The 27,026-nt window shown below is 38.3% G+C and overlaps 3 protein-coding genes across 13 annotated transcripts in view; 2 read left to right on the forward strand and 1 right to left on the reverse strand.

Moving 5' to 3' along the window:
• Positions 1 to 457: 457 nt before the first annotated feature.
• On the forward strand, positions 458 to 14,644 carry LOC118226719 (solute carrier family 12 member 1-like). Its single transcript, XM_035416538.1, has 26 exons — positions 458 to 1,008; positions 2,407 to 2,538; positions 2,732 to 2,807; positions 3,880 to 3,975; positions 4,654 to 4,793; positions 5,091 to 5,201; positions 5,543 to 5,654; positions 5,891 to 6,018; positions 6,268 to 6,352; positions 7,061 to 7,212; positions 7,302 to 7,409; positions 7,673 to 7,796; positions 8,084 to 8,185; positions 8,543 to 8,698; positions 8,795 to 8,894; positions 9,102 to 9,213; positions 9,635 to 9,775; positions 9,978 to 10,084; positions 10,177 to 10,259; positions 10,952 to 11,065; positions 11,796 to 11,924; positions 12,256 to 12,367; positions 12,752 to 12,838; positions 12,949 to 13,084; positions 13,181 to 13,248; positions 13,485 to 14,644. Exons 1-26 carry the CDS (start codon positions 718 to 720, stop codon positions 13,618 to 13,620), a joined length of 3,138 nt encoding a protein of 1,045 aa, XP_035272429.1. The 5' UTR covers positions 458 to 717; the 3' UTR covers positions 13,621 to 14,644.
• A 2,358-nt stretch (positions 14,645 to 17,002) lies between these two features.
• Positions 17,003 to 23,330, forward strand: LOC118227284 (deoxyuridine 5'-triphosphate nucleotidohydrolase, mitochondrial-like). Of its 8 annotated transcripts, XM_035417511.1 has the most exons (9): positions 17,003 to 17,100; positions 17,755 to 17,936; positions 18,470 to 18,639; positions 19,846 to 20,017; positions 21,043 to 21,134; positions 21,900 to 21,944; positions 22,129 to 22,203; positions 22,927 to 22,997; positions 23,080 to 23,330. In XM_035417511.1, exons 1-9 carry the CDS (start codon positions 17,095 to 17,097, stop codon positions 23,134 to 23,136), a joined length of 870 nt encoding a protein of 289 aa, XP_035273402.1. In that variant the 5' UTR covers positions 17,003 to 17,094; the 3' UTR covers positions 23,137 to 23,330. The 8 variants fall into 8 exon arrangements, with proteins under 8 accessions (XP_035273402.1, XP_035273405.1, XP_035273408.1 ...); XM_035417514.1 differs by lacking the exon at positions 18,470 to 18,639 and having other exon boundaries at positions 17,755 to 17,923; XM_035417517.1 differs by lacking the exon at positions 17,003 to 17,100 and having other exon boundaries at positions 17,789 to 17,923; positions 18,326 to 18,639.
• A 2,327-nt stretch (positions 23,331 to 25,657) lies between these two features.
• Positions 25,658 to 27,026, reverse strand: part of LOC118227283 (fibrillin-1-like) — a 59,992-nt gene continuing 58,623 nt past the window's right edge. For all 4 annotated transcript variants that reach the window (XM_035417508.1, XM_035417507.1, XM_035417509.1 and 1 more), the window contains one exon: positions 25,658 to 26,995. In XM_035417508.1, coding sequence (XP_035273399.1) covers positions 26,615 to 26,995 — 381 coding nt within the window. In that variant the 3' untranslated portion in view covers positions 25,658 to 26,614. The remainder of the gene's footprint in view (positions 26,996 to 27,026) is intronic.

A 27,026-nucleotide genomic window follows, 5' to 3' on the forward strand; every position in this document is an offset into this window, starting at 1 on the left:
AATTTTCAACTAGTTCCTATTCTTGTAGCATTAATTATGCACTGCTCATCAGTGACAAGTGTCACTGAAAATCATCAATTTGATGACATTCTCGAATATATCATTATCCTGCATTTAAACAATGACCTCATGAATGTTCTTGTGTGGCTCCTTGTTCCGAAAAGTTGTTGAATGTAGGCTCATAAACTGTAGCACTATGGCTTAACATGTGCTCTCCAGTGCACTTCAAACAAGAATATTAATAATCAATACTTTAAAACACTAGCAGGAAGTGTCTTTATCTATTCTCAGCATTTACAACTCAGTTAATTTTTAAACAACCCCTATTTGTTCCTTTTAATGAATCAAGGACACTTCTGCCACCCCCTGAAAAAGCATTTAGGGTAGAGCCTGTGGATAGAGCCAATAGCATTCTCCCAATGGACTCCCCTGAGATAGTAAGGGTATAAATGCGTGTCAGGTACCATATTGTAATCCATATGAAGGGTATGAATGGTAAGCGATAATATTTTGAATCAAACTGAAGATATAGTCATGTCGCCATTCAGATAAGTAGGGTATCTGATCCCAGTGGAGATCCAGTGAACATCAACTTTAAGCTTTTCAGTGTTGACCAATCCCATTTAGTTACTCAGTGGAATATTCAAAAATTTTGATCTTCAGTACTTTGTTGATTTTAACCAAAAGATTCTGAAAACAAACTCACCATAGATACCAATGGAAAAGTACAACGCCTTTGGAGGAGAAAATGTAAACCCAGTTTACGCCAAGTCTGTAGATGAGCCGCCACTTTATGAAGAGACGTCCTTCTCGGGCACTACTGGGAATGGCTACCCAAATGGAGACAGACCTGACCGCAGGGAGGAAAGGTTTTCGGTTATCAGTGCCTTTGGTCACAACACGCTGGACAGAGTGCCCCGCATCGACTTCTACCGCAACGCGGGCAGCCTCAGCGGGAACCGAATCGCCAGGCCCTCCCTGCAGGAACTCCACGATGTCTTCCAACGGGTGAGCACTGAGTCCAGGCTCGACCTCTGTGTGAGGTCTGAGCTGTGTGCTTGTTGAGTTCAGGCAGTGTCATCAACAATAAGATAAAGTGTTTCCATACTGTTTCGATACTCAAAGGTGGTTACCTTGAGAACACAAAAAATAAAGGCTCCATCACCATGTTTAGGTGGGTAGAGGAGGGAAAGGTATTTGTATCCTACCTCCTTTGAATGTTCCAGTCCAGAACACTTCAGAAAACTGGAGATATATAACTTACTTGTTTAATTAAATTGTTAATGAATTAATTATACTACACTGAACAGAATCTTTTTAATTTGCATTTAAATGGACAAAGAGTTACGAAAGTATAACGTTTAGATTTTTTCTTTTTTATTACAATAACACATGAGCTTAATAAGACATCAAAATATTACTCTTCTGTGCATTTATGTTTTCCTTTCCAAATTAAAGTACACTCCTTCAACAACTGGAACCCCACAGCTTCTTTGCCTCAAAGAAAATTGAGTGAAAATGAAATTTCCACTTTGAAAAAATGGCATTGGTATTGCCAATTGATTTCATGTTGAGGAAAAATAAACTGATTTAATAAAGAAAGGCATAGCTATCCAATAATAGGTAAACAATGTTCTAACACATTACCCATGGAGCTAAAGAATAGACAGTAAAGAAAAACAGATGGTACATGAGGCTGCAAAATGACATGTAGCATGCAAGCAGTTAAAAAAGCGATCAATGGTGAAGGACAGACTATTGCAGTAATCATGTGGAAAACTACAGGAAACCCATAGAGAAACATTTAATTTATGAATAATAATGTCCCTCAGCAAATTCATTGATCCATCTTTCTTTAACTAGAGTAATTAATGCAAACAAAGTCTCAGAAGTTTCACCAAATCAGAGGGGGCGTAAACCAGCTGTCTTGATGGGAACCCAATCATTTGTTGCATAAACATCCAATATTCTGTCTTCTTAAATTATACCCAACCTCCACTGCTGCCTTGCTGTACCCACACAATCAACTTTTTCAAGGACAGAGTGTCCCCACTAGAAACATGGCTGCTGTTTATTATCAATCTTCATTAAAATCAAAATGCACTACTTCCCTCTAAGTCTTCTCCTGTGGGTTAGAAAGTGTACAAATATGAATTAGGGCTCTCTTCACTCTCTTTGGATAAGAAAACAATTAAAAGCAGGTGACTGATTGACTGGCCTGCCTGGCCAGTGTTTCAAAGTTTGTGCCAATTATCAGTTTGCCTGTTCCTCAAGGTTAAAACAAAATAGTGCCTTTGAAATGTTTTTTTTTCCCAAACTTAAAAATGTTGTGTCTCCCTCAGGTAAAATATAGGTTCAACATTTCAACACAGCTGCCTGGGATAACCTTGTTTTCATTCACCATAGAATGATTCCCTGCCTCCAGACACTGTGGCTGAGATGGATGAGAGTGAGGGGATCCCCAATGATGATGTGGAGTCAGTCGTGGAGGAGAACAAAGGTGGATTTGTTAAATTTGGCTGGATCACGGGTGTGCTGGTGAGCATAAAGTCATGGTCGACCTATTTTACTTACAATTAGCCTCTTTTCCAAGACTTAGCTCTCAAAGCTACAAAGTGGGCACATACATTTCCAAGTCGCACATACGCTTTATAATTTTGAGAACACAAGGCTCTTTGGTCCCTCTTCTTTCACCGCCTTCCCAAGTCTTACCCCGATGTTTCCTTTCTAGGTAAGATGCATGCTGAACATCTGGGGGGTGATGCTTTTCATCCGCCTTTCATGGGTGTTTGGTCAGGCTGGTGCTGGTAAGTGGCACTGCTATGCAGTCTGCTTCTGTCTCTTCCGAAGAACCCTGTGAGGGTAATTACCTTTCTCTATGGCTCTGTTCTTTCCAAAAACACGTGATGCATTCATAATGAAACTCATGAGAGGCATTCCACAGCGATGTGTATGAAAAATAACCTGAATTGTAAAACCAGCTACATGTAAACTGGCAGTGTCAGTAATGTCAGTAAGGTTCAGGGCAACAAAAATGAGACAAGGAGTTCAATAAATCTTACACTGAAAGAATCAACGTTCAGATTTCAAAGTGATAGTAATACAAAGAGGTAAGCGAAAGTGTGGCACGTCTTGGTCAGTAAGGAGTAAAGGCCAACTACTTATCAAGTATCAGCCTGTTGATGGTCAAACTAAATCTGAAGCTGGTCAATGCACACTCTAAAAGACTAGACAAGAAAGAATGTCAATGTTTGGAACATTTGTTGGTTACAGAATGTTACAGAGTCCATTCATTTATAATATAACCAATGTCTTTTGGCACCAAAGCACCACTATTTATGCATACCTCCTTTACTTTTTGCCTTCAAGGGCTGGCCTCAGAGTCATAGCCATTTATGATGCGTAACTAATGGCGATGGAAAGCCAAATGCTCTAGACAGGAAACTGGAAACTTTTTTTGTGCTTGAGTTGCTGCTTGATGCCTTGGGTTACAATTAGACGTTCAAATGGGCCATTTGTGATTCATTGCAGCTAATCGTTCTTTCTTAAGGTGTTAGAGATTTCATAAGGCATTGGTAAATTATTTCAGCATGAGCTCATTCATTCTTCTTAAGCTAAAGAGGGAGTGACTATGGCTTAGCACTTTTTAAAGTTATTTGCAATTTTTTTTTACAACTGAGGGAAAACGCTGTACAATGTATCCTTTGAGTCGTGACATATTAAAAGGACATACTATGCAGCCATAAAATTCAGGTTACATAACTTATGCACACTTTCTTTGCAGTGCTGCATAGGTGCATGGCTGGTTGTGACTGAGTTTTGAGAGAGTGTGCTCTGGTGCTGATGATATGTTACGACTGACAGCTTTTGTGTTCCTAGGACTGGGAATTGTGATCATTGTCCTCAGTGTTGTGGTGACCACCGTTACTGGACTCTCAATGTCTGCCATCTGTACCAACGGAGTGGTCAGGGGAGGTAGGCGCATCTAACACACATAACCCGCGTAAGGGCAAATATACAGAAGTGCCCTTATCTTCACTTCCAGAAGAGATGGTAAGCAGAAGCACATAAAGTACATCACAATACTCCATGAGTAAATATATCAAAATAAACCACAAAATACTAGAGCAAAAAGTATCAAAATATAATGATACAAAATACAATAATTTCTTGAAAAGCACGTTTTGTTGTAAAAGGCGTAGGACCAAATCATTTTTCATGTAACTTTTTTTGGATAACTTTCAGTTCATTCTAAACATAAATATGTGTCTATTCTGACCAAAGGAGAGGCTTTGTTACTTTTCTAGCTTGCAGGTTAGACTATTTTCAACAGTATCAAAGTAGAATTGTTTACACATTATGATGTTTAAAACACAATGCAGACGTGAATTGATTATTTTTTTAAATCAGCAACAATTTGACATAGGGGGAAAACAACGAAGGAAACAAAACATTGAATGTTATTTTATTTTTTATACATCCATCTTCTTATAAGATACCATGACTCATTTTAACAGCAAACATATTTATATGTGGATTATATCCGTATTGTAAATCATGATTCCTGGCTTAGTTCCATCATTCTATACAGAAAAAGCACCAGCCCAGGAGTGTGTAACCATTAACCATGTGACCACTGCGTTGTGTCTTCAGGGGGAGCATACTACCTGATCTCCCGCAGTTTAGGACCAGAGTTTGGTGGGTCTATTGGCCTGATTTTTGCATTTGCCAATGCTGTGGCTGTGGCTATGTACGTGGTTGGGTTTTCAGAGACAGTGGTGGACCTTCTGAAGGTAGGTCTGGAAACCGAGGAATAATTACAACAGTAAGGGATAAATTACGACACTTTCAACAAGTGCAAATAAATTAAAGTCAATTAAAATGCTTAAAAGGCTAATTTTCATTGACTTAGCAAGTAAATTGAAGTTGCGTTTCATTATAATAGTTAAAGCAAATGGCAACAAAGACATGTACATTTTAACTGTAGAACATACAATACATAGCAGTGCTTGGTCTATAAGTAATGTAACTTCAAGAAACAATAACATTTTATTAATTTTAATAGTTTCCAAAACTGTTGTATTTTACAGGAGAATAATGCCATAATGGTGGATGACGTTAATGACATCCGAATCATTGGATGCATTACGGTGATTTTGCTTTTGGGGATCTCACTAGCTGGAATGGAGTGGGAGGCTAAGGTGACTGAAAAAAATTGCTTTTCATTAACACTCCAACAAATGTCTCACATAGGAAGCATCATTCCCTCCTGTTAGAATTTTCAACTCGAGTTTTACTCGAGAAGAGACGATGAAACCTCTCTGCACGCTCTTTATTTTCTCTGACTTCCTTCATGTTATGCATTTCAAGTCTCTCATTAGAATTTGCTTTACAGTGACTTTTCGACAGAGAAAACTGTAAGCATTACTTGAATTAACCAGAACTGCTTAGCCCAATTAAAGGATCGGTAAATAATACCGATCACACCTGTGTGTTGAGAAGTGACAAAAGGATGATACAAAAATGTTCTCTTCTCCTATAGGCCCAAGTTTTCCTGCTGATTATCCTGCTGGTGGCCATTCTAAATGTGTTTGTAGGGACAGTCATTCCGTCCACGGAAGCTAAGCGATCCAGAGGATTCTTCAATTATCGCGGTGACTGAAATAATGAAGTGTTTGTTACGATAATGATGACTGATTCCACAGTCTTAAACAGGCTTGAATTATTACATTTTAAATGGCATGTAATGATAGAGCTGTTGTATTACAGCAAAACACAGCCACGAGAATGCCATTGCAACCACAAAAGTACAATCAAGTCTGTAGAATATGTGAAACCGAATACAGGTTTATAATAATCTGATATCAAGACCATGTTCAATATCTTGCAGTGTCCATAATGAGGGAAAACTTTACACCGGACTTCCGAGATGGAGAGACATTTTTTTCTGTCTTTGCCATCTTCTTCCCTGCGGCCACAGGCATTCTGGCAGGTGCAAACATCTCTGGGGATCTGAAGGTAAGAACTATACAGGTGGATGGTCTTTTTTCTACTTCCCATACCTCAATTGTATAGTATTTTGTTGTGAAAATTAAAAAAAAGATTGTGATTCCAATTATAATTTTCTTATAACTGCAGCTCATTGTCTTTAAATTTGAATAACAGATAGACATTGAGTTAGACGTTCTAGAATGAGTAATATTGCCTTAAATATGTTTAAAGCACGAAGTGCAATGCTTTTGCTGATTGTAATATTGCTTTGTAAAGGATCCTCAGGCTGCGATTCCCAAAGGAACTCTGCTGGCTATCTTTATCACAGCAGTCACCTATTTGGCTGTGGCCCTCTGTGTCTGTAAGTAAACTTTAAGAATAATAATGAATTTAGTTCAAATATGCCATTTCATTTTTTCCTGTTTCTTGTAAATGTATGCAAACTATTCTTAACGAGCATTATCAAAAAGTGAATTATGTTGAATCTACTTGATTGTATTCCTTAATACACGCTGGAGTAGACTAATACAATTTTAAATGAAAGGACTACTGTTAGTAATGGATTACCGTTTATTTTATATAATTACACAGTTATTCCTTAGACTCCCTTACTGCTCCAAGCAAATTGATCTGGAAGATCTTATAATGCCACGATTAATATTCATTATAAAAACTCTTAAAGCACAAAGGCTTGTGCACTTGGAAATCGATAAACACCCAAGGCAGACAAAACACTGGTCCAATCAAGTCACTGGCTCAGTGCCTCGCCCAGTCTTGACAATAAAGCTTAATACATTACTTTGCTGGAACAAGTCTTTCCAAAAATCAATGGAACACCCTAATTGGCAAAAAAAAAAAAAGCAAGCTTTAAAAAGTACAGATCAATCAAAAGCAACTAATACAGGCAGGGTCTAAACTGCAGTCATACCAGTGTATTACCTTGAATCTCACAATTATGCGGAGAGGCAGTAGACTGTACAATTGGTCGCGTATGCAGTAGGCTACCATGTTGCGTGGTGATCCTTGTTTCAACCAAAACCCATTGACACAATGGTTCTGTTTTTCGTAGCCGCAACTGTAGTGCGTGATGCAACTGGCAATCTCAACGACACTATCGCCAATGGAGCTAGCTGTAACTTTTCAGCCGCCTGTGAATTTGGATTTGACTTTTCATCCTGCAAGGACAAACCCTGTAAATTTGGCCTCATGAATAACTTCCAGGTATGCCACAAAACCATTTCAGAATGCCGTTATATGAATGCAAAATGTATATACAGTATTAATGTGAATTCAATTCTAAATACCTTTAGGTCATGACCATGGTGTCTGGTATCGGTCCACTGATCACAGCAGGAACGTTCTCCGCTACTCTCTCCTCCGCTCTAGCTTCACTTGTTAGTGCACCCAAAGTCTTTCAGGTGAGAACACAAAATTTTGTATATACTATATATATACTTTTTTTTGGAATGTATAAAAACTTAAAGCATAGCATTCTATAGAATACCACAGTAATCTGCTAATTTGGCGCAGGCTTATTTTAGTTTATCATTGTATATTCACCTTGAATGTAGGCTATAGCAGGCAGGCTGTTAGGGTGGGATGGGGCTTGACACTGCCTGTTAGGCCAGCACTGTGTATTTACATAATTTCTGAATTACTGTGTAAAATTCCCAACCCACAGGCGTTGTGCAAAGACAACATTTACAAGGCACTGCACTTCTTTGCCAAAGGACACGGCAAAAACAACGAGCCTCTCCGCGGCTATGTCCTCACCTTCATCATTGCAGTGGCTTTCATTTTGATAGGTGACTATGTTTGAAATCAAACCTAGGGGAGTGTCTGGAATTCTGGAGCTGTACATTTGCTACTGTAAATTTATTATTTAATATAATATATCTCAGTTTCTCTTTGGTTCTTTGGTTTGGGTGAGAGTTTGATAAAATATGGGTGTGTTCACAAACATAAGTATGTTAACATTAGTATTCCACATAAGGATCAACATATGTTTGCCTTACACTCTCCTTCAGAAACTCTGCTGTTCTAGTACTTGTTGCCATCACCGAAACTAACTTACGTTTCTCTTTATTTCTAGCCGAGCTCAACGTCATTGCTCCCATTATTTCAAACTTCTTCTTGGCTTCCTACGCTCTCATCAACTTCTCCTGCTTCCATGCCTCCTATGCTAAATCACCAGGTCATATTTCCTAATACTCTTACATCATTTGTGTCTGACAAAGCTAACAGTTTCATACTTAAAAGAGGGATCAACAGGTGACACTACATCCCACAATAAAGGCAAAGTCCAAAGAGGTCTGACCGTATTCCTGAAATAAAGAATCTTGTGTGCTTTTATCATACAAGTGGAAACATGCCATTTACTTTGAAAGAATATGAAGGCTAGGAAGAAAGTGTTTTGTATGGAAATTTCAGCTTCATATAGAGAATGCTGTGTTATATCATAACATAGCTCATTGCTAATACATTAATCATGATTACCAAAATTTCTAATGTAGGCCCAAATTTTTAATTATGGTGAAATCTTATTCTTTAGGTTGGAGGCCTGCCTACAAATACTACAACATGTGGCTGTCTCTGTTTGGAGCGGTGTTGTGCTGCGCTGTGATGTTCGTCATCAACTGGTGGGCAGCGCTACTCACTTACGCCATTGAGATCTTCCTCTACATCTATGTCACAGTGAAGAAACCCGGTAAAGCCCTTAATGGAGATTCATCAAACATAAAATAATAAACCTGCTTCTATTTATTTATTTATTGATTTCATTTGTTTTTTTTCTTTCCCTCAGATGTTAACTGGGGCTCCTCTACCCAGGCAGTGACATTTGTTAATGCTGTGAACAATGCACTGAGCTTAACCAAAGTAGATGACCACATCAAAAATTTCAGGTATGAACTACAGTATGACCAACAAAATTATTTTTTATCTAAATTAGAAACTGAGAATGTTTATTTGGGGTTCATGATTTTTTAAAATAGAATTCCACAAACGTTATGAACATTACGTTGATGAAATGCAGGTATAATTATATTCTATATTGACATTTTTGACAATGTTGACTGTATTGGTCTGAAGTCCATCACCATCACCCTTAGGCCACAATGTATCGTGCTGACTGGTGCACCGAAGACCAGACCAGCTCTCCTTGACATTGCACACTCCTTCTCTAAGAACTATGGGCTATGCCTCACCTGCCAAGTGTTTGTGGTAAGAACAGACCCTCATCTTGTTTTTGTGTCACTGGCTGGCTGAGATCGAGCAAAACAATACATAGCCAGCAAATTTTATTTGAGCCAATCAAAGCCAAGTGCAAAAGATGGTCAGATCAAGTCTTTTATGCTGCCACAGTTTAACGTGAACCTCTTATTTAGACAGAGGCCAGAGGCAAGCCGGCAGGTTGAGTGACTTAAGACTCCACCACGAGAGGGCAAGCATTTATCCTCATAGTTAGATATATTATTGTATACCCTGTATATTTTGCATTCATTTCAAAAGGGATGAGATGGTAATAAATGTTGAATTCAGCCATCAACTGTCTAATCACTATCATAAGGTAATAGGCCCATGGACCAACAATGATGCCCACTGCAGTGTCGTTCTGGTGATAACTGACTACACCTCCATTCAGGGGCTAAAGACAGAGATGATCCAGGAGATGAACATGGGCATGGAACATCACCAGACATGGCTCAACAAGAAAAAACGCAAAGCATTTTACAAGGCAGTGACCAGCGACAACTTCAGGGAAGGGGTTCAGAGCCTCCTGCAAGTATGCATTCTTGACAAACTTAGCAAAATATGACATGGGTATCTGAATAACAAAGCCACTTGTAGTTTTGTCGCCTCATTTATGTATCAGTATCAATATCAAAATGTGCTGACATTGATACTGAAATATAATATTTACTATTTTGAAAATTTGGAGCTTAAAGGCATATGGTACTCAAAGTTACTCTGCTATTTATGTTTAGGCTGCAGGCATTGGCAGACTCAAACCAAATACAATGGTGATTGGGTTCAAGAAAGACTGGAAGAGTGCGGAGACAGCTGATGTTCAAAGCTATGTGGGCGTGCTGCAGTAAGTTACTGACATGCACTCATACCTCGGCAGATCTTTCTGTGAGGGAGGCAGGATGGAAGGCTTTAACCACTTGCTTTTCTTTGTGGCAGTGATGCGTTTGACTTGGAATATGGAGTAGTGGTGCTCAGGATCAGCCAAGGACTTGACATCTCTCACATCCTTCAGGCTGAAGGTGCGCCTCACTGGATATAAAATATAAACACCCTAAAAACATTGTGCTTCTGTACTTGGCTATAGCATAGCAAACAAACAAACATACTGTTTGATAAAGTCTTGACATAGGCTACTTTGCTGGATGAACAGACTAGCCTGTTCATTCATTTTCATGGTGCCTTGTAGATCATCTCTGGTGTTTATATGTTTTTTGCTTCATGGTCACTTCATGACCTTCAATTCTTCAATGTTTACCATGCATCAACCAGTTGGGTGCCAAAAATGTGATATTTGAGGCCCCTCCCCACCCCATACAATGCTTTTAAATTCAGTAGTGAGGTAAAACTACAATACAACCCAATATCACTACTTACCATTAAAAAACCTTTCAAAGATCTAGGTTTTTACTACAACAAACCTGCAGGCAAACTTGCATGCTTAAGACTCAGCTAGCAAAATAGATTAGGGCACAGCATGAACACAGGACACATTCCATTTTGATGTTTAGCCCATATCCTTTATTACTTCTTCATAGCAATCAGAGAGATCCTGGCTCTGGGTCATTATTTTTGGAGTCTGAAAATGTAAAATACTGAGGTAAAGCCCAATTTCAAATGAGACCATCCACGTAAAATATCTAGTCACATTATAGGAGTTACAGGTCTCTAAATTGAACTTTGATTGCCTTTTGTGTATTGTTTTTGCCTTCAGAGGAAATGGAGAGACTGGCATTAGAGCAGTCCTTGGAGGGGATGGATTCCCAAGGAGGTGGTAAAGGACTATTCAAAAGGTCCAGGAAATCATCAAAGCAAGTTCTTACAAAAGGTACTTTCAGCATTGATAAAAAATAGTACATTTAGGCTAAAGAATTTTACAATGGATGATGACTCATGATTGACAGCATATCATGCAAATACTTCCTCAGGGTCAGTGGTGAATGAGGGAAAGCGTCAGAGTATTACAGTTTGTGTAGAACAACACAGGCCTTTCGTGAACCTTCCATACAGGTCCCTGAGGACGAAGCTGTCTAGCTGCATCTTTTCATATTCTGTTTGCCTCTTTCAAGGCGCTGAAAGCCCTCAGGAAACCGCTGAACGGAGGCTTCAAAAAGTGTCTAGACCAAATATCATATCTGACAAACGAAACCAATGATACACTCCTCTTTTTAATCAAAATGTTTAAAAAACAAAAAAGGCAGTATGCCCCTCCTACCACAATAAAATGAATAAAAGGTTCCGGGTGAAAAAGCTTTGGCACTAATCGAATAAGATTATCACTTTCATTTTCCAGCTTTCCAGCAAAATGTCTTATAACTAAGCTCAGAGCACTGCTTCAAAACACCAGAGGGAGCGTGCAGTATATCCACTTTCCAATATGTCAGCTTTACTTTTACTGTTGGAAAATAAATACATAGCAACAGATTTTTAAATTGAAATGTTGGACTCAGCTGATACATGCATATTAATCTGGATGGGGAAATTGCCCTTGCTCTACCCTTCTCTCTTCATACCTGTCTGTCATTCCTTTTCTTCTCTCCATGTTTCCCTCTTTACAGATTCGGTAATTATAACTCAGTCTGCTCAGGCAGCCAGAGTTAGTCCGAGGCTGGTAGAGTCCAGCACTCAGTTCCAGAAGAAACAGTCCAAAGGAACCATTGATGTATGGTGGCTCTTCGACGATGGAGGTAAAATTACAGCTGTCACATTAGATTTTTAAAAGCCTGCAAAGCCATAAAAGTTTATGTTTATGGTTTCAAAGAAGAATTTTGCATCAAAATAAGATACTGTTATCCATCAAATTTGTTCCTCTCCTTCCTGTTTAAAGACCCTGTGCAGTAGTGTTGTTTACTTTTTGTGTCCATTAAGCCATAAGAAAAAGATGTACATGCATCTTTATCAAACTTATAAATGGGAAAATAATAACAATAATTAACAGTAAGTAAAAAGTGAACTCTCTTGCAGAATAAAAAAAACCCTGCGAATGCTCTCATTAAATGAATGTTCTCACTCATTTAGGCCTCACTCTCCTGATCCCCTACATCCTTACAACACGCAAGAAATGGAAAGACTGCAAGATGAGGATCTTCATTGCAGGGCAGACTGACCGCATTGAACAAGACAAAGCCGAGTGGGTGAAAGTCACATTTGTGTATCTGTTCAGCTCAGAACAATGAGAAAACTGAACCTTTGGCTGATAGAAATACAGATTATACTACTTCTTGCTGTGTACCACAATACAACAGTGTGTCACCGACTGACTTAAGATCTAATCACAACTTAATCACACTATTGTATTGGTTATGCTGCGGGAGGGCTTAGAGTAGTGATAGAGAACCAATAAGCTTGCAAAAATGCAGATTGATTTGTTCTTCATTCCTATCATACCTTACAAAAACAACCACTAATGGAGGAAAATCCAACTAACTACATTTATTACTTGTGAAAACAGCCTGTAGTCTGTTCACAAAGTTTTTTTCTTTTGTCAATTCAAATGTATTTGTTTATCATTTAGAATGGAGTCACTTCTGTCAAAATTCAGAATCAAATGCAATGACATTAATGTCATTGCTGACCTCAACACTAAACCAAGTGCAGAGAGGTAAGAACACTGCGCCCAAAAGAGATGAAGTGCCTCTAGAAGTGTTCCATTCTCCATTCCCATGCAAGTTAACATGTGGTTTGATACATACGTGCGGCTTTCTGTTCTAGCTGGAAAGTGTTCGAGGACATGATCAAGCCATTCCGCCTTCATGAAAGCACCAAAAACATAGGTAGCGCTGAGACACAGAGGAGGGATAGCCAATGGAATATCACTGATGCAGAAATGGAGATGTTGGAGGACAAGGTATAATGTGGCTTAAGAAACCAAGACTACATCTCAAAATCACAGTAATACACAGAAGGTTTGATTTTTTCCACTTTATCTCCTTTCCCTACACAGACACGACTCCAGGTCAGGCTTAATGAACTGCTACAGGAGAACTCGAGAGCTGCTAACCTCATCATTCTGTAAGTGCCCTACTTCAGTCTCTTTCAGATTCGAGAGAGCATGATACATCGAGTTGCAGTAAAGGCTGAACAGCTAGGGAGAGATTTGCAGTGAGTAAATAGGCAGGATGTTTATTTGTGGGTTTATTTAGCTATTCTATAATAATGCATCGAGAGCCATGAGTACAGATAAAACTGATACTTGGTGTGAAATAAACTGCTGTATTCTGGAGGTCACTGTTTTCTACATCATGTAGGAGTATGCCCATTGCTCGGAAGGGGGCTGTTTCTGACCACCTCTACATGGCCTGGCTGGATATCCTCACTAAGAACCTTCCACCCACCCTGCTGATCAGAGGAAACCACAAGAGTGTACTGACCTTCTACTCTTAAATAAATCGCCAGCCATCTATACAATGAGAAACCATGAGGTGACAAACTATGTAGCTCAAAAATGGAACAGAGTTACATAGGCAGCTCCTATGGTGCCCTCTACTGACAATATTAAATATAATATGTCACGCATCTACTCTTCATGCCAAGTACACACGTACAAAATGCTAATTAAAATAAAAATTTGAGGATTTATAAATTATCATGATATAGGAAAAGTATAGAAATTTATATTTAGAAAGTAAATCAAATCTGCAGGATGATGAACCCAAGGGGATTTTTTGCATGTGATTGTGTTCATTTTTATTTGCTGTGAGAAAACAGCCTTTAACGAGACATTTCACATAAATCACTGGTAATATAACAATTTGTACAGATGTATTCAAGCTGTTTCCATGCAAATGTTGTTTTACATACTAACAACTGCATTTTAACTGATGTATGCCATAATTAACCAATCTAAATAGACTAAAAATGCCACTGTATTAATTTATAATAGCATTGTGTATGTTCCCATTAAATATTTCAGTTAGAAGTTTAGTCAGATTTATTATGAATACCATTTTGTATTAATTTTAATTTGCAATTGCCAATTTACATTTATTGTGGTTTAGTATTGTGTTTTATAGGAAAGGTGTTCTTGTAACGCTTAACTCATAAGGGAAGTTTTTTATTAGAAAAAAAAACAATAAAGATGCTTATTCATCTGGCTTTGTTGTTTTATCTCATACAACAAGGTATTTCAGTATCACAGACAAAAATAATAGTTCTAAAGATATGTTGTCAGGAAAGTTTATTATATTAGTAATCTGAATCAAATGACACTGCGGTTAAAATTGTTAATCAATAAGTAGCCCATTACAACTAAAGGATTTATAACAACAACACATGTTGCTATTTACGTACTGATTATGATTAACTAACACCTAATGATAATGGAAGATATTGCTTTGTGTTAGATGCTTCATGTGTTTTACAGTGTTACATTCATTCTCCTTTATAAAATACTTTCTTAATGCTGGGATATTTGTTTGCAAAGAATGAGTGAATATTTATTTGTGCTTCTTGTGCTTTCATTCATAATGTTGCCTACTTCAAATTTATATTTATCTTATGAGGTTACAGAAAAGTAAAGCCTATTATTCAAATAAGATTTTACAGATGAACACAATGCTATTAAGACAGATAGATGGGAAACTCTGAGCTCTGGCCAAGAGTACATTTTGAGACTATGCCCAAAAACAAATAAGATTAATGACTGAATGTCCAGCAACTTAAAAAAAAAACTGTATGTGTTGTATCATGTGTACCCAATAGAAAAAACAATACCCAAGAGAAAACCAATGAATTCACATCTGGAGCTTTGATATGTGTGCCTTGTGTGTTCAGGGTTCTGCCTTTGTATAAAAGTAGTCATTGCTCATGATTCAAGGCTCTGAAACCATTTCACACAAATCCAGACACTGGGATCAAAAAACAAAGTAAAAAGATGATGTAATCCTTTAAAGAAAAATTGTATTTTGAGACTATGGACACGGCCTGGGGATTTCAGTGCACATACACTTTCTTGCTGTCAGATGGCATGTCCAACTGAAACACCAGACCTTGACTGTCATTATCACAGGCTAGCATGTAATCTGCTGTACTGTCACCCAGGGACATGTCAGTCAGCAGTGTACCCTTGCATCATCCGCAGTCGTTTAATGCCAGTGGACTGTAAAGTGGAAAGGAGCAGCGAGTAGCTGAACATGTTCGGCAGGAGGAATGTGCTTGTCTCCTTTCTCCCAAATTGACAAAGGGTACCATATAATGGGCAGACCAAATTGGGAGAAAATTAGATCATGGGACTAATAAGATTATAATAATTAAATTAGATAATAATAATTATATGTAACAAATATGAGATGTATGCTTTCCTTACTGATGTGTTAATAGTACACTGGCATGTCCTCAAACCAAGGGTGCCAAAATATTGACACAGTCTGAGCAAAAGTGTGGAAGTGAGGCCTACTTTTAGAGGAATAACAAAGAAAAACAGGAACAAAAATATACATGACAGTCTGAATTCCAGACCTTCATGAACTCATGCATTTCACAAGTATATCTTATATTTTTATATGTTCATTTTGGCAAGCTTATCCGTAAATGTCTGAGGTTTTCTGTTTTAGCCCAGAAATAGTAGCCCTGATTCTTGATCAAGATCCAAAATTTTCATTGCCACATGAAACTAGCACAATGAAACATTTGCTCCCCACTCACTCCTACAGTGTAAGCATAAATACAAATAAATAAATAAATAAATAAATAAATAAATAAAAGGCAGAGTAAGTTAAAGTGGATTGTGCAATTGAGTTACTGTAAGTTATGAGTTAAGGTTGAGCTGAAAGTGTCCTGTGCACACACAGACAAGTGATAAAGAGTGCTGTTGTGCACTCACCGTCTATGTGTTATACAGTTCCTGGATGTCAATGTGGTACAGGCAGTGCAGTTAGCAAATCAGTGCGCGCACTGCCTGTGGGTAGAAACTATTCTTGAATCTGCTAGTTCTGGTTCAGATGCTGTGACACCGGCAGCATGATTTCACTTTGGTAAAACATTAATAAATTTCATTAGTCCACCTGTTGTGATTGCATCTACAGGGGTATTAGCTCCCATTCACCCACATTCATTTTCGAGACCTCACCAAAATCAATAGTTATAAAGCACAGCACTTGAAAATGAATGGGAGTGAAATGGGAGCTAAAACCCACATAGATGCAATTACAAAGAGTGGACTAATGAGATTCATTCATGTTATATCAAAGTGTAGCCTATGTGTACTTTATGAAAGCTTTTTTAAAACTTTGATATGCTTGTTAATATTTATTATTTGTTTACTTCTATTTATGTTTTTTTAAAATAATACTTTTTATCATTTATATTTTTCCACTGTTTGTAATTATATTTTCATATACATTTTTTATGTCATACACTTAAATTGCCTGAATCTTGAAATTCTAGAGCAATAAAGAAAGGAGCCACTTCGCATAATCCAAAAGCCATCAATGATGAGCCCAAAATCTCTGTAGTTAGCATAGGTTGCCGATTTTGAAAGCAGTAAATCGACATAAGAGCTGTAGTTGGCCGTTTCATAATTTCTGATTTGGGGAGCTCTGCTTACTATCTAATTGATATAGCTATCAAGACTAGATGTCCCGTGGATTATTTATGACAATTCACAACAACAATTCCAATTATTATTATTACTATTATTATTATTATTTTACTGGAGCTGCTCCAAATGGGGTGTGTGCCCGTTCTCAAAGAACATAGACGTATGTTTCTAGGGCTCCGGCGGGGCCTGGCTCCAAAGGGGCGTGGCCTAGCTCCAAAGAGGAGGACTGTTAGCTTGAGCGACAACTTAAGTGCTAGACGGCGTCTCGGAGAAAGAGGTGGGAACTTGCAAGACGGGGTTGGGGGAAAGAGAACAATAAAATGGATGTAAGTACATGATTTAATTCGTTCGGTCGATAACATCGGCGATATTGTAGCCCGTCTCTATTGGCTTTGATATCTCTGTTTAAGAACAAGAAGGGAAACTGCCTTCGCAAAAGTCTCTCAAAACTGCAGTTTTCCACGCCCATAGTTTTTTCTCTGATTGGCCAACGTGACATGTCACGTGAAAGTAGTCATTTTGCCCTTTTAGCTACACAGTGCTGCCGCTGTATATCACCTAGCGACAGCTGCTAGTTTCTGTCCTGATGAATCTATTAACTTTGTTTATAGCTGAAGGCTGCCAAATAAGTTGGCGAGCTAAACTAGCTAGCATTAGCAGCAAGAGGTGTAGATAGCACAGGCTACCGTAAAGTCTGTTGGTAGGCTAGTACATCCGTTTTAGCTTAATGCATGTTTAAGAGAAAATAAACCAGACACAGTCGTACTAAAAATAGTTGACTAACCTTAATTTAAACATCCTCGATGTTTTCAACCGGATTCTTATCAGCGAGTTGCGTCTAATGAGCGCGATGTAGGCTAGAGCAAGGTTCCGGCCTCGTTGATTAGAAACAGGCTCTCTCAATTCATGTATGATCAAACGCCGAATTTGCACTTGTTAATCGAAACTGTTTTTCTGTTTTGTATTTGTATAACGTCCAGTTGCATGTGTCCATCAAAGTCATGGGGGTACACCTTGAAGTTCAGCAGGACACGTCCAGCTGTTTATATCACTGTCCAATCTGCGCACTCGAGACTTTCAGGCCAACTGATTTAAAAACAGCCAGAAAACACCTGGAGAGCCACACTGGGCGATCCTTCCATCATGGAGGTTTGCGTTTCAGGTTATCACAACCGCCACCCCCATCCCGTAGATCACTCTGTTTTAGATTGTGTTTTGTTTTATCTGTAAATATTGATTTAATTGCCAAAATATGTACACTTTCCCTTTACAGAGTTCATTGCGACAGGTAATTCAAATTAGTATACTGAAGCAGTTTATAATTTAGATTTGAATATGAGGCAATAGTGCAGCAGGTCAGTTTTCATTTCTGAGCATTTCAGTTTAGAAAAATGACATAATTTCTCCAATATAAACATTGTAGCCAATGTATAATGTGTTGCTAATAATTTGCAATCTTCCATAATAATAAATCCTAAAATATACCACTATGATATTGCAAAAACAATAGCTGTTTTAATGTAACTATGTAACTGTTTTGTGTTTTTTAAGGTTACACAATATACAAGTGCCACTTAAAATGCAGGAAGACACAACACTTTCACTGCTATAAATGCAGTGGCTGTATTATCAGGAGGGTTGACTTACTGAAGCACATTTCTTCATGTAACCCAATGCCCACCACACCACTGCCAGGGCCCACCGCACCAATGCTAGTGGCCACCGCACCACTGCCAGTGCCCACTGCACCACCTGCTGCACCACTGCCAGTGCCCACTGCACCACCTGCTGCACCACTGCCAGTGCCCACTGCACCACCTGCTGCACCACTGCCAGGGCCCACAGCATCACCTGCTGGACCGAAGGTTACACCACTGGGACCTTTGACTAAAAGAAGACAAAACATCATGCAGTGTCCTCACTGCAATCTTTTGCTTAATTCAAAAAATTTGAAAAGGCATCTACAAAGACGTCACACAGCACTTGTGAAAGACATAACAGCTGACCGAAATCTACAGTGCATTGATGCTGACAGGGGCATTTATGCCATCAGTAAGGCTGTCCAGGCAGTTTATTTTCTAATTGGTAACAAATGTGTAAGGATATACTATAGTCAGAGAATGTATTAGATCATGTACAATATATTTTTTGTTCTCTATTTCGAATTTTTAATCCTTTGAGGAGATTAAATAAAAGTATTATAATAGACAGGCTTTGCAATAGGAGGGGCTTCCCCTTTGAGATAAATACAAGTTAAAACAATATAAAGTCAACTGATACAAAAAGCATAGTGTAGTATATAGGATATAGCATTTTAAAACATTAATTCTGAAGTACGAGACAAGTCACGTCCCATATTGACACAGTATCGAACGTTCTTGCAAAGAATGAGATCAAAGGGGTGGCTAATACATTTTAGTTACTCTGACTTTAAACTCCGTCAGTTTGGAGCTAGGCCACTCCCCTTTGGAGCTTCTCCAGGCGCCAGAAAATGCTGGTCGAAAATGGCTCTTCTCGTTATGAAACCCTATTTCTTTCGTAGTAGCTCTTCACTCCGGGTTATTCTGTCCTCGTTACACAGGGGATTGACTTTTCATCTTCCGAAAATGTTCATCGAACAACAGCGGGACGTATTTTACGCTGGTAACAAGCTGACACAAATCTGTGTGTAGCTATGTGTAAGCACGTATCTGTAAAATAGATAATAAACTTAAATGTTAAATTCATAGTTTAATATTGAATTGAAATAGCTGCATAGTTCGCATGGTAGAAATACCCCATTTAAAATATAAAAATGGAACGTTAGCCAGCAAGGATGTATTAAATTATGTCAATGACGTAGCTACGTTTTCAGTGTACTAATAAGGGTGGAACGGAAGTAGCTTACATTTGGCGGGTATTTTAAGCATCCAGACAATCTGGTTAACGTTAGCTATTTCTTGTCAGCCATCTGACTTACTTTTCAGACTTTTAGTGTTCCGTTTTAACGGTAGCTTGTTAAATGTATTAATAGTTTCCTTTCACTTTGTTAATTATCTAATCATTTATTTTTGTATTTTTATAATTACCAGCAATAAACATGCCCTGCTCTGAAGTCACGCAAGCCACAGCTTCATCTCCTGTGAAGGGTCTCAAGACGGGTCCTGAAGAACTTAAAGTCGTTCTGAAATTCGCTAAACTTACCGAAAACGCCACAGTTCCAACAAAGGGATCTGCGAAATCTGCGGGTTATGATCTTTACAGGTTGGTCCAAATTTGTATTCATCTCTCAATATAGGTGGTACAGTTAGCTACATTTTTACTACAACGTTAACTGCAACATGTAGCGTGAGTTGGCTGGCTAACCACTTCGCAAAAAAAAAAATGGTTCCCCAACTATGTTGCTGTCGGTTGTATCGTTAGCGTGTTTGGCCATTGGTAGTTTGTAATTCAGTCCCTATCTTGCGTTTGCTAGAACTTGACGTCTTGACATTTACAGACCTCAAGTTAAAGACGGTAGCCAACTAACTATGAAAGTAGCTAAGGGAGTATTGATTAAATCGTAGGCTGTGTTAGAAACTGCATACTGCCCACCTCATTTTAAACACTGCATCCGTGTACTGTACACTGCATACTGTTGTGTACACAGCACGCCGCCGTAAAGCATACTGTGTACTGTAAATACATACGCATACATACGCAAAGTGTACTGATTAATTGTCACATGACGTCTGAAAAAATTTACCTCCGGGAGAGACGGCACAAATCAGTACAGTATTTCCCAATACGCGTCCCACCTTCCATTGTTCAAGCCAATAACGAGGCATGAAGAGGAGGAATTCTGCCCTTGATTTTTGAACGTGAATCTAATCTCAGTGCGAGCATGACCAGCTAACATTCCAAGAAGCAGTTCTACATGCTATCAAATAGTTATCGCAGTTAGAATATTAGAAATATTTTATACAAAACAATAATTTGTCAAACTTCGTAGTGGTTTTAAAAAAATGTTTTATACAAAAAAGTGGTTTATATACCAAAAAAAAAGCTCTTGCACACATGTACAACAGCTGTTTGATATATTTATTCGCCATATACTAGACATTTTGGGTGATATAGTACATCATCTGACTATCTTTGGCATACTGAGAACACAATATACATACTACATACTGATTTTATTTTAAAATTTAGTACGAGTATGATAATATGTGGTTTTGAACTCAGCCATAAAATGTACAGCATACATTAACCGTGGCATGCTAATATTGAATCTGACACTTTTCGAACAGTGCTTACGACTACTCCGTCGCCCCCATGGATAAAGTTGTAGTGAAGACAGACATTCAGATTGCAGTTCCCACTGGTTGCTACGGAAGAGTGGGTGAGTAACATTGATTAAATTTAATTTTATGGTTAAGTTTTCGTGAATTAATTCCATGCCAACATTTGTCCTAATCAGACAGCTAATTGAGATGACAACTTGTCATCAGTGCTTAATTGTCTGAAAGACAGCGTAATTGTTTTGAAGGGTAAGCACCAGATATTATAAAAAGGTATGAGCTATCCATCTGCAGGCGTTGATAGAGCTAGCACTGTTAGCACACAGGTTGATAGAGCTAGCACTGTTAGCACACAGGTTGATAGAGCTAGCACTGTTAGCACACAGCCCTTTTGGCTAATATCCTTGTACTGGATGCTGAGGGACAGACACAATTGGTCTCAGTCTTCTCATGAATCTGAGCAAGATGGCTAAAAAACAAATTTCCCAGATAGTGCTCTGGTTGTTGGCTTTGAGAAGAATCCTCCAACTCAGGTCACCTCTGGCTCAAACCTGAAAGGCTGTATTCAGTTCTGTCCATTTCTGTCACCTCTTTAACCCAAAGGTATAATAGCAGAGCTGCTTGTCTTCTACCTATTGCGTTACGTGTCGCATAAATAATTTTTCGCCGTGGCTTCAGGTGTTTCCGACAGGAGTGATCAATTTGTCAAATTTGAAGCCATACTGACAACATATTCAGCTTAATTTAATGAAAAACTTCTAGAAAAATATAGCGATCAGATATCTATGTGGTGCTTACACTCTAAATAGTGAGGAGGAATTTAATTGCAGAGTTTTTTTTAGCTGTGTCTTGTTTTTTGTTTCAAGCTCCGAGGTCTGGATTAGCTGCAAAATACTTCATAGATGTTGGAGGTACGTATGTTTATTAAAAAAAATAAAAAAAATCCTTAGAAATGATGCCGATTTGGTGGTCTAATATAAAATGCACCTGTTATGGCTTTGAAAATTTTTAACAGCTGGTTTCATTGATTGATTAAATAATGCAGTGTTTTTCGCCACTCTGAATTCTGGTTTTAATTGAAATGATTTTCCAAAGCTGGAGTTGTAGATGAAGACTACAGAGGAAATGTAGGAGTTGTGCTTTTCAACTTCAGTAAAGAAACATTTGAAGGTGAGGCCTTTCATTGTACTGATGCAATTTTGTTGTTTATATACATTTTTTTTCCTGAATTGCTTTCCTGCCCACTATTGAGAAATGTTGTTGGGGGGATACAGAGTGTGGAATCCCTCCCATTCTAGCTGATTTTCTGCTTCCACTTTTGGGGGTGGGTCTAATGTTGGTGACATCATCAAGCTGTGTCAGATGCACAAGGTATCTGGTAGCAAGGCTGTTTTGAATCCATTGACAACGGTAACAGCTCTTAAATCAGAACAACATTATGCATTGAAGGCATTTCTTCGAAGGAGAGATCTTTTTTTGGCGTACTCCCCGCGGGATTTGGTAAAAGTTTAATATCAGTCAGATACGTCAGTCACTTGTGATTGGTTAGAGAAAGTTCAAATTCGCCTCCCACAAAAATGAGCTAGAATGGGAGCAATTCCAGACCCTGAATCCCCTGACAACATTAAATATAAGCAGAGTTAAAAGGAAATGTCTAAAGCTGGTTTTTAAAAGAAGCTATTGTTCTGCTATTTCTAATCTTAATTGGAAGAATTTTCCATGGTAGAACAGCAATTGAAGCATCTCAGTCCAATCGGGTTTAGTACCTGGGAACTGCTAGTAGTTCCTCACATTGTTTACATTGCTTGTTTTTGTGTCCAAATCACCCATTTTCATTGTTGTTATGAATGCTGCAGTAAAAATGAACAACTAAAATGTCTGACTTCATTGCAGTTAAAAAGGGGGATCGTGTTGCGCAGCTGATCTGTGAAAAAATATGCTACCCGGAATTGGAGGAGCACAAGGTATGTAGGCAATTTGTTATACGTTCAGTCTGTCATGATATATTCTGTAATAAAGTCCCAAACCCTGTTCTCTTTCCTTTAGACTTTGGATGAAACTGTTCGTGGAGCTGGTGGTTTTGGATCCACTGGCAAAAATTGAGACCACTTTTTTTTGGGTGTTTTCATACTTCAAGATTTCTGTTTATTACTGTATATGCTGTAATTAATAATGTTGGTTTATGTTTGGTTCATTTTATGAACGTCTGCCACACATATTACAGATAGTGAAGATATTACAGTTGGTAACTCTTACTTGTCATTGTTTCATAATAAAGCAATTTTGGCTATTGGTTATTTTTAATTTCTCCTTACAATGGTGTTTGGGGGTTTAGCTTTACAATGTGCTTTTTACCTCTAGAATTGGGGTGGAGGCTTTTTGATGCAACTTTATCTTCACAAGCCATGACTGATTTGGTAGAACATTTAAATATTAATGTTCTTGGTATAATATTAATTCAATCCAAAGTGAATTTTCTTCAGAAAGTTGAGTGGTCTGTTGACTTTTTATCAGCTTATGTAGAAGGCTAAGTTGTAACTTATTCATCAACAAGATGATGGACACCTAAAGTGTACAGTAGTACAATCACGCTGGAAAGTGGTTACCAGAACCAACTATTATAACATTGCTTTACTTGCCTTTAAATGTTTCACTAGATGGCGCTACATGCACATGATAGAAAAATGTTTCTTGTTTTTAATATCAATTTATTATAAACATTACTTTTTACAAAGTCATTGCTGGAAGGGAAAATTAAAACATTTGTGCCATTGCAATGAGGTCCTTAATGTTGATGGCTTTGTTTATTGTTTTTATGACTAGCCGATTCCATCCAGCAAGTATTAGCCAACTAAAAAAAATACAATCTCACCAGAGTAAGAAGGCAGTGGTTTCCTCAGGATAACTGCCAGTACTACTTATAGTGAGTTATTTTCACAAAGCAATGTTTGGAGGGCCATTTGGCAACATTTAGCCAGAAGAGTTGTTGCCGGTATTGTCTAATCTGTATTATTTGTTAAAAGCTCAGAAGTATAAATATATAAATCAGTATTTCAAGTGCATACATGCGGAAGTTATAGCACAGGTTTGCTGTAGGATGATGCAAATGCGTAAGTCATATTTGCAGTTATTTAACATTTTATCTAGCAGCCTAAGAACCGCATCAGCTTTAAAAAGGACTGCAAAACTGTTTGTTTTTATAATGCAGGGGTCAAGGAAGAAGAAATGCTGTAATGTTTTACTCTGCAATATTAGGTGAAGAATATAGCCACATTCTAAAGGTGTCAATACAGACAAAAAACATCTGAGATGTTTGAAGAAGGTTTCTCCCTTTAACCACTGAACTTTTAAAGGTTTTTGGACTCCGGTCCTAGCATAGTGCTGACTAATTGTCATTGCTGGATAGCTGATCGTACACATGAGCAATGGGTAGGCAGTGTTCAGAACTGTCACCCAAACTTTGTTACCTAGTGGTAAAACTCAGACCTGCTGTTTCTTTGGGAAGAGCCACTTAAAAGAATAGGGACACTACCATTTCTGTGTAGCTGTTCAACACTGCATGTTGAAGCAACAGCTTCCTCATGTTTTGAAGGGAGTCCACATAAAATATTAATTCTACAAAGTCAGTCCATGCTTTTCTCTAAAAGGTAACATTTCTTTTCCTTGTTTACTATACTGTTCTTGTGTACTTTGATGTTTGCCACAAAGTTGAATCATTTGTATCCAACAGTATGTTAAAGGAAATGGAGGAAATAAGTAAGTTCAGGTTATGCAAGTTTAGAAAGAGCCAATGCATCTAACGGCATTTAGGGAAACAGCTCAGTGTGTGGAAGTAACAGGCTACAAGCCCTCCTTTCCTCACCACAGGTGTTTGCATTTCGTGCTCACAACCTATGCAATGACATTTTATTATTACAGAAACCACATTAGGGTGCTCTAGATAAATGCATGGCTGTGCATTTCAGTATTGTGATTTTTAAAAACTTGAACTTCACATAAAAATGTGCTTACCTCTAAGCAAGGTCCAGATTATGTGTGAAGTATCCTTCATGACAGGCAGCCGGGTATATAGATCAGCTATATTGCAGAGAAGACTTTTCTTCCTTTGCTTACCTGCCATGGTCAGTTGCAGCTTCTGCCCTGTTATTGCTAATAAATGGTTTATGAAGGAAAGGAGACATAGGCCGTGTCCAAATCAGCTTACTTGCCAACTATTGAGTAAACTCATTGCGTACAAGTTGTAGGCAATTAAGCTGATCTGTTATTTGGTCTATTTGATCTGACACACGTGATGTGCTTGTGCAAGCTACAGCTGTGCAGCGCGGTATCTGCTGAAGTTCAGTTGTGGGATTGCTCATCGGAGAAGAACCGGTCGACTTTTGCATGAAAGCTAGTGTGGGTTCTTCCCAAACTGACATAGGATGCTACAGCTATGGGATTGGTGAACAGTTACGATTGGTGACTCCAAATTGCGGTGGAAAATGGCGGAATATCGAGGGGAATCCTGAATGAAGATGAAACATTCTTTGGATTCCTGTCCCTCAGATTCAGTTTTAGTCTTTGGTTGACATTTTAAAATTCATGGATCAAGAAACAGAAATATAGTACTTAAGCAAGACTGAACTCATTTAAACCAAAAATATGTTTTTTATTGTGAATTTACTGAAACTAAACCCTCATTGATGTGAACAGACACTGAAAGATGGTCTCATTCACGTCATCTTGACATGATGACGGCACTGATTGTACTTGCGAAAATGTATGTGGCCAGGAAGGCCTCAGTGCATAATTAAGTCACAGATATTGCATCATCAGAATGGTGTATACAGTTAAAAAGAAGTAGTTGGTCATTATAAGCACCATTACAAAACCCTTCTGTACAGGGCTTTATCTAGTTTACAAATGCTTCCATGATTAAAAAAAGTGGCATGATTACAGTATAAACACACTTAATTTACATGTAGTTCAGGCATAACAGAACAGAAAAGCTATTGAGTTAACTTTGGTTGGTTGCAAAGTAACTTGAAATCTTCAACCAGTAGAAAAGTGGTGTTTTTGGCTACCGTCTTTGCAAAATATTACAGTGCATTCATAAATCTAAGATGTCACGTTGCTAGCACCAGGTAATATAAAATTTTGATCTATTCAATTGAAAAGATTGAAAAGAGAAGTTAATGAAGACAAAGGTCCTTCGAGCCCAAACAAAATAAAAAAAATCTTCAACTTCTGGTGAAAATATCTCAACGTCAGTGACTTCTTCCAATTTACATGTGTCACTGAAAGTTGAAAGATTCAACATACCATCATACAAAACCTTATTCAAAAGAGCTTTTTATACAAAGCCTGAGAAAGCGATTTTGATTTTGGGGGGTTTGCATATTAACCTTTTTTTCCTCCACTCAGCTCTGCTCCCTCCCTTAGCTTTCTGAACATGCAGCTGCACTTAGTAATTTTATTACTTCACACTTTACACGTGATAAGAAATCGTATCCATGATATGTAGAATCGTCTTTCGGAGTCAACAATGCAGTCCCCCTATTTCTTTGGCAGCGAACGTTTTTGCGGTCTTTTGCGGAATTTGTTAATGGAGAACTATCTGCACCTTCATGTTCAAGGCGTCCCCCAGCTGTCCTGTGAGGTAGTCTTTGTCATGCTCTTCCTCCAGATGGGCCAGTTCTTTCTTTTTGTACAGTGGCACACTGCTGATTTGTAAATAATACGCTCCCGGAAGAAGTTTCTTCTTGGTTAAGTGAAGGTAGCTTATTCCTTGTTTCTGGTTGATTCGGAACAGGCCCTCGTCATTCCCAAAGTCGATCATGTAGCGGACATGGTCAGTCAGCGTGGAGAGAGCGGGAGTAAACTCCAGGAGATGGTCTTTGCTGTTTAGGTCGCTGATGTTGAAGTTAAACAAGATGGTGTCTTCAATATCCACGGCTGCCAGGCTGATGGCCTCTTGTTCATCCTAAAAAAATCCAAAATATTTCCATGACACT

The sequence above is a fragment of the Anguilla anguilla genome, chromosome 5, assembly GCF_013347855.1.
Source record: "Anguilla anguilla isolate fAngAng1 chromosome 5, fAngAng1.pri, whole genome shotgun sequence".
Taxonomy (NCBI): domain Eukaryota; kingdom Metazoa; phylum Chordata; class Actinopteri; order Anguilliformes; family Anguillidae; genus Anguilla; species Anguilla anguilla.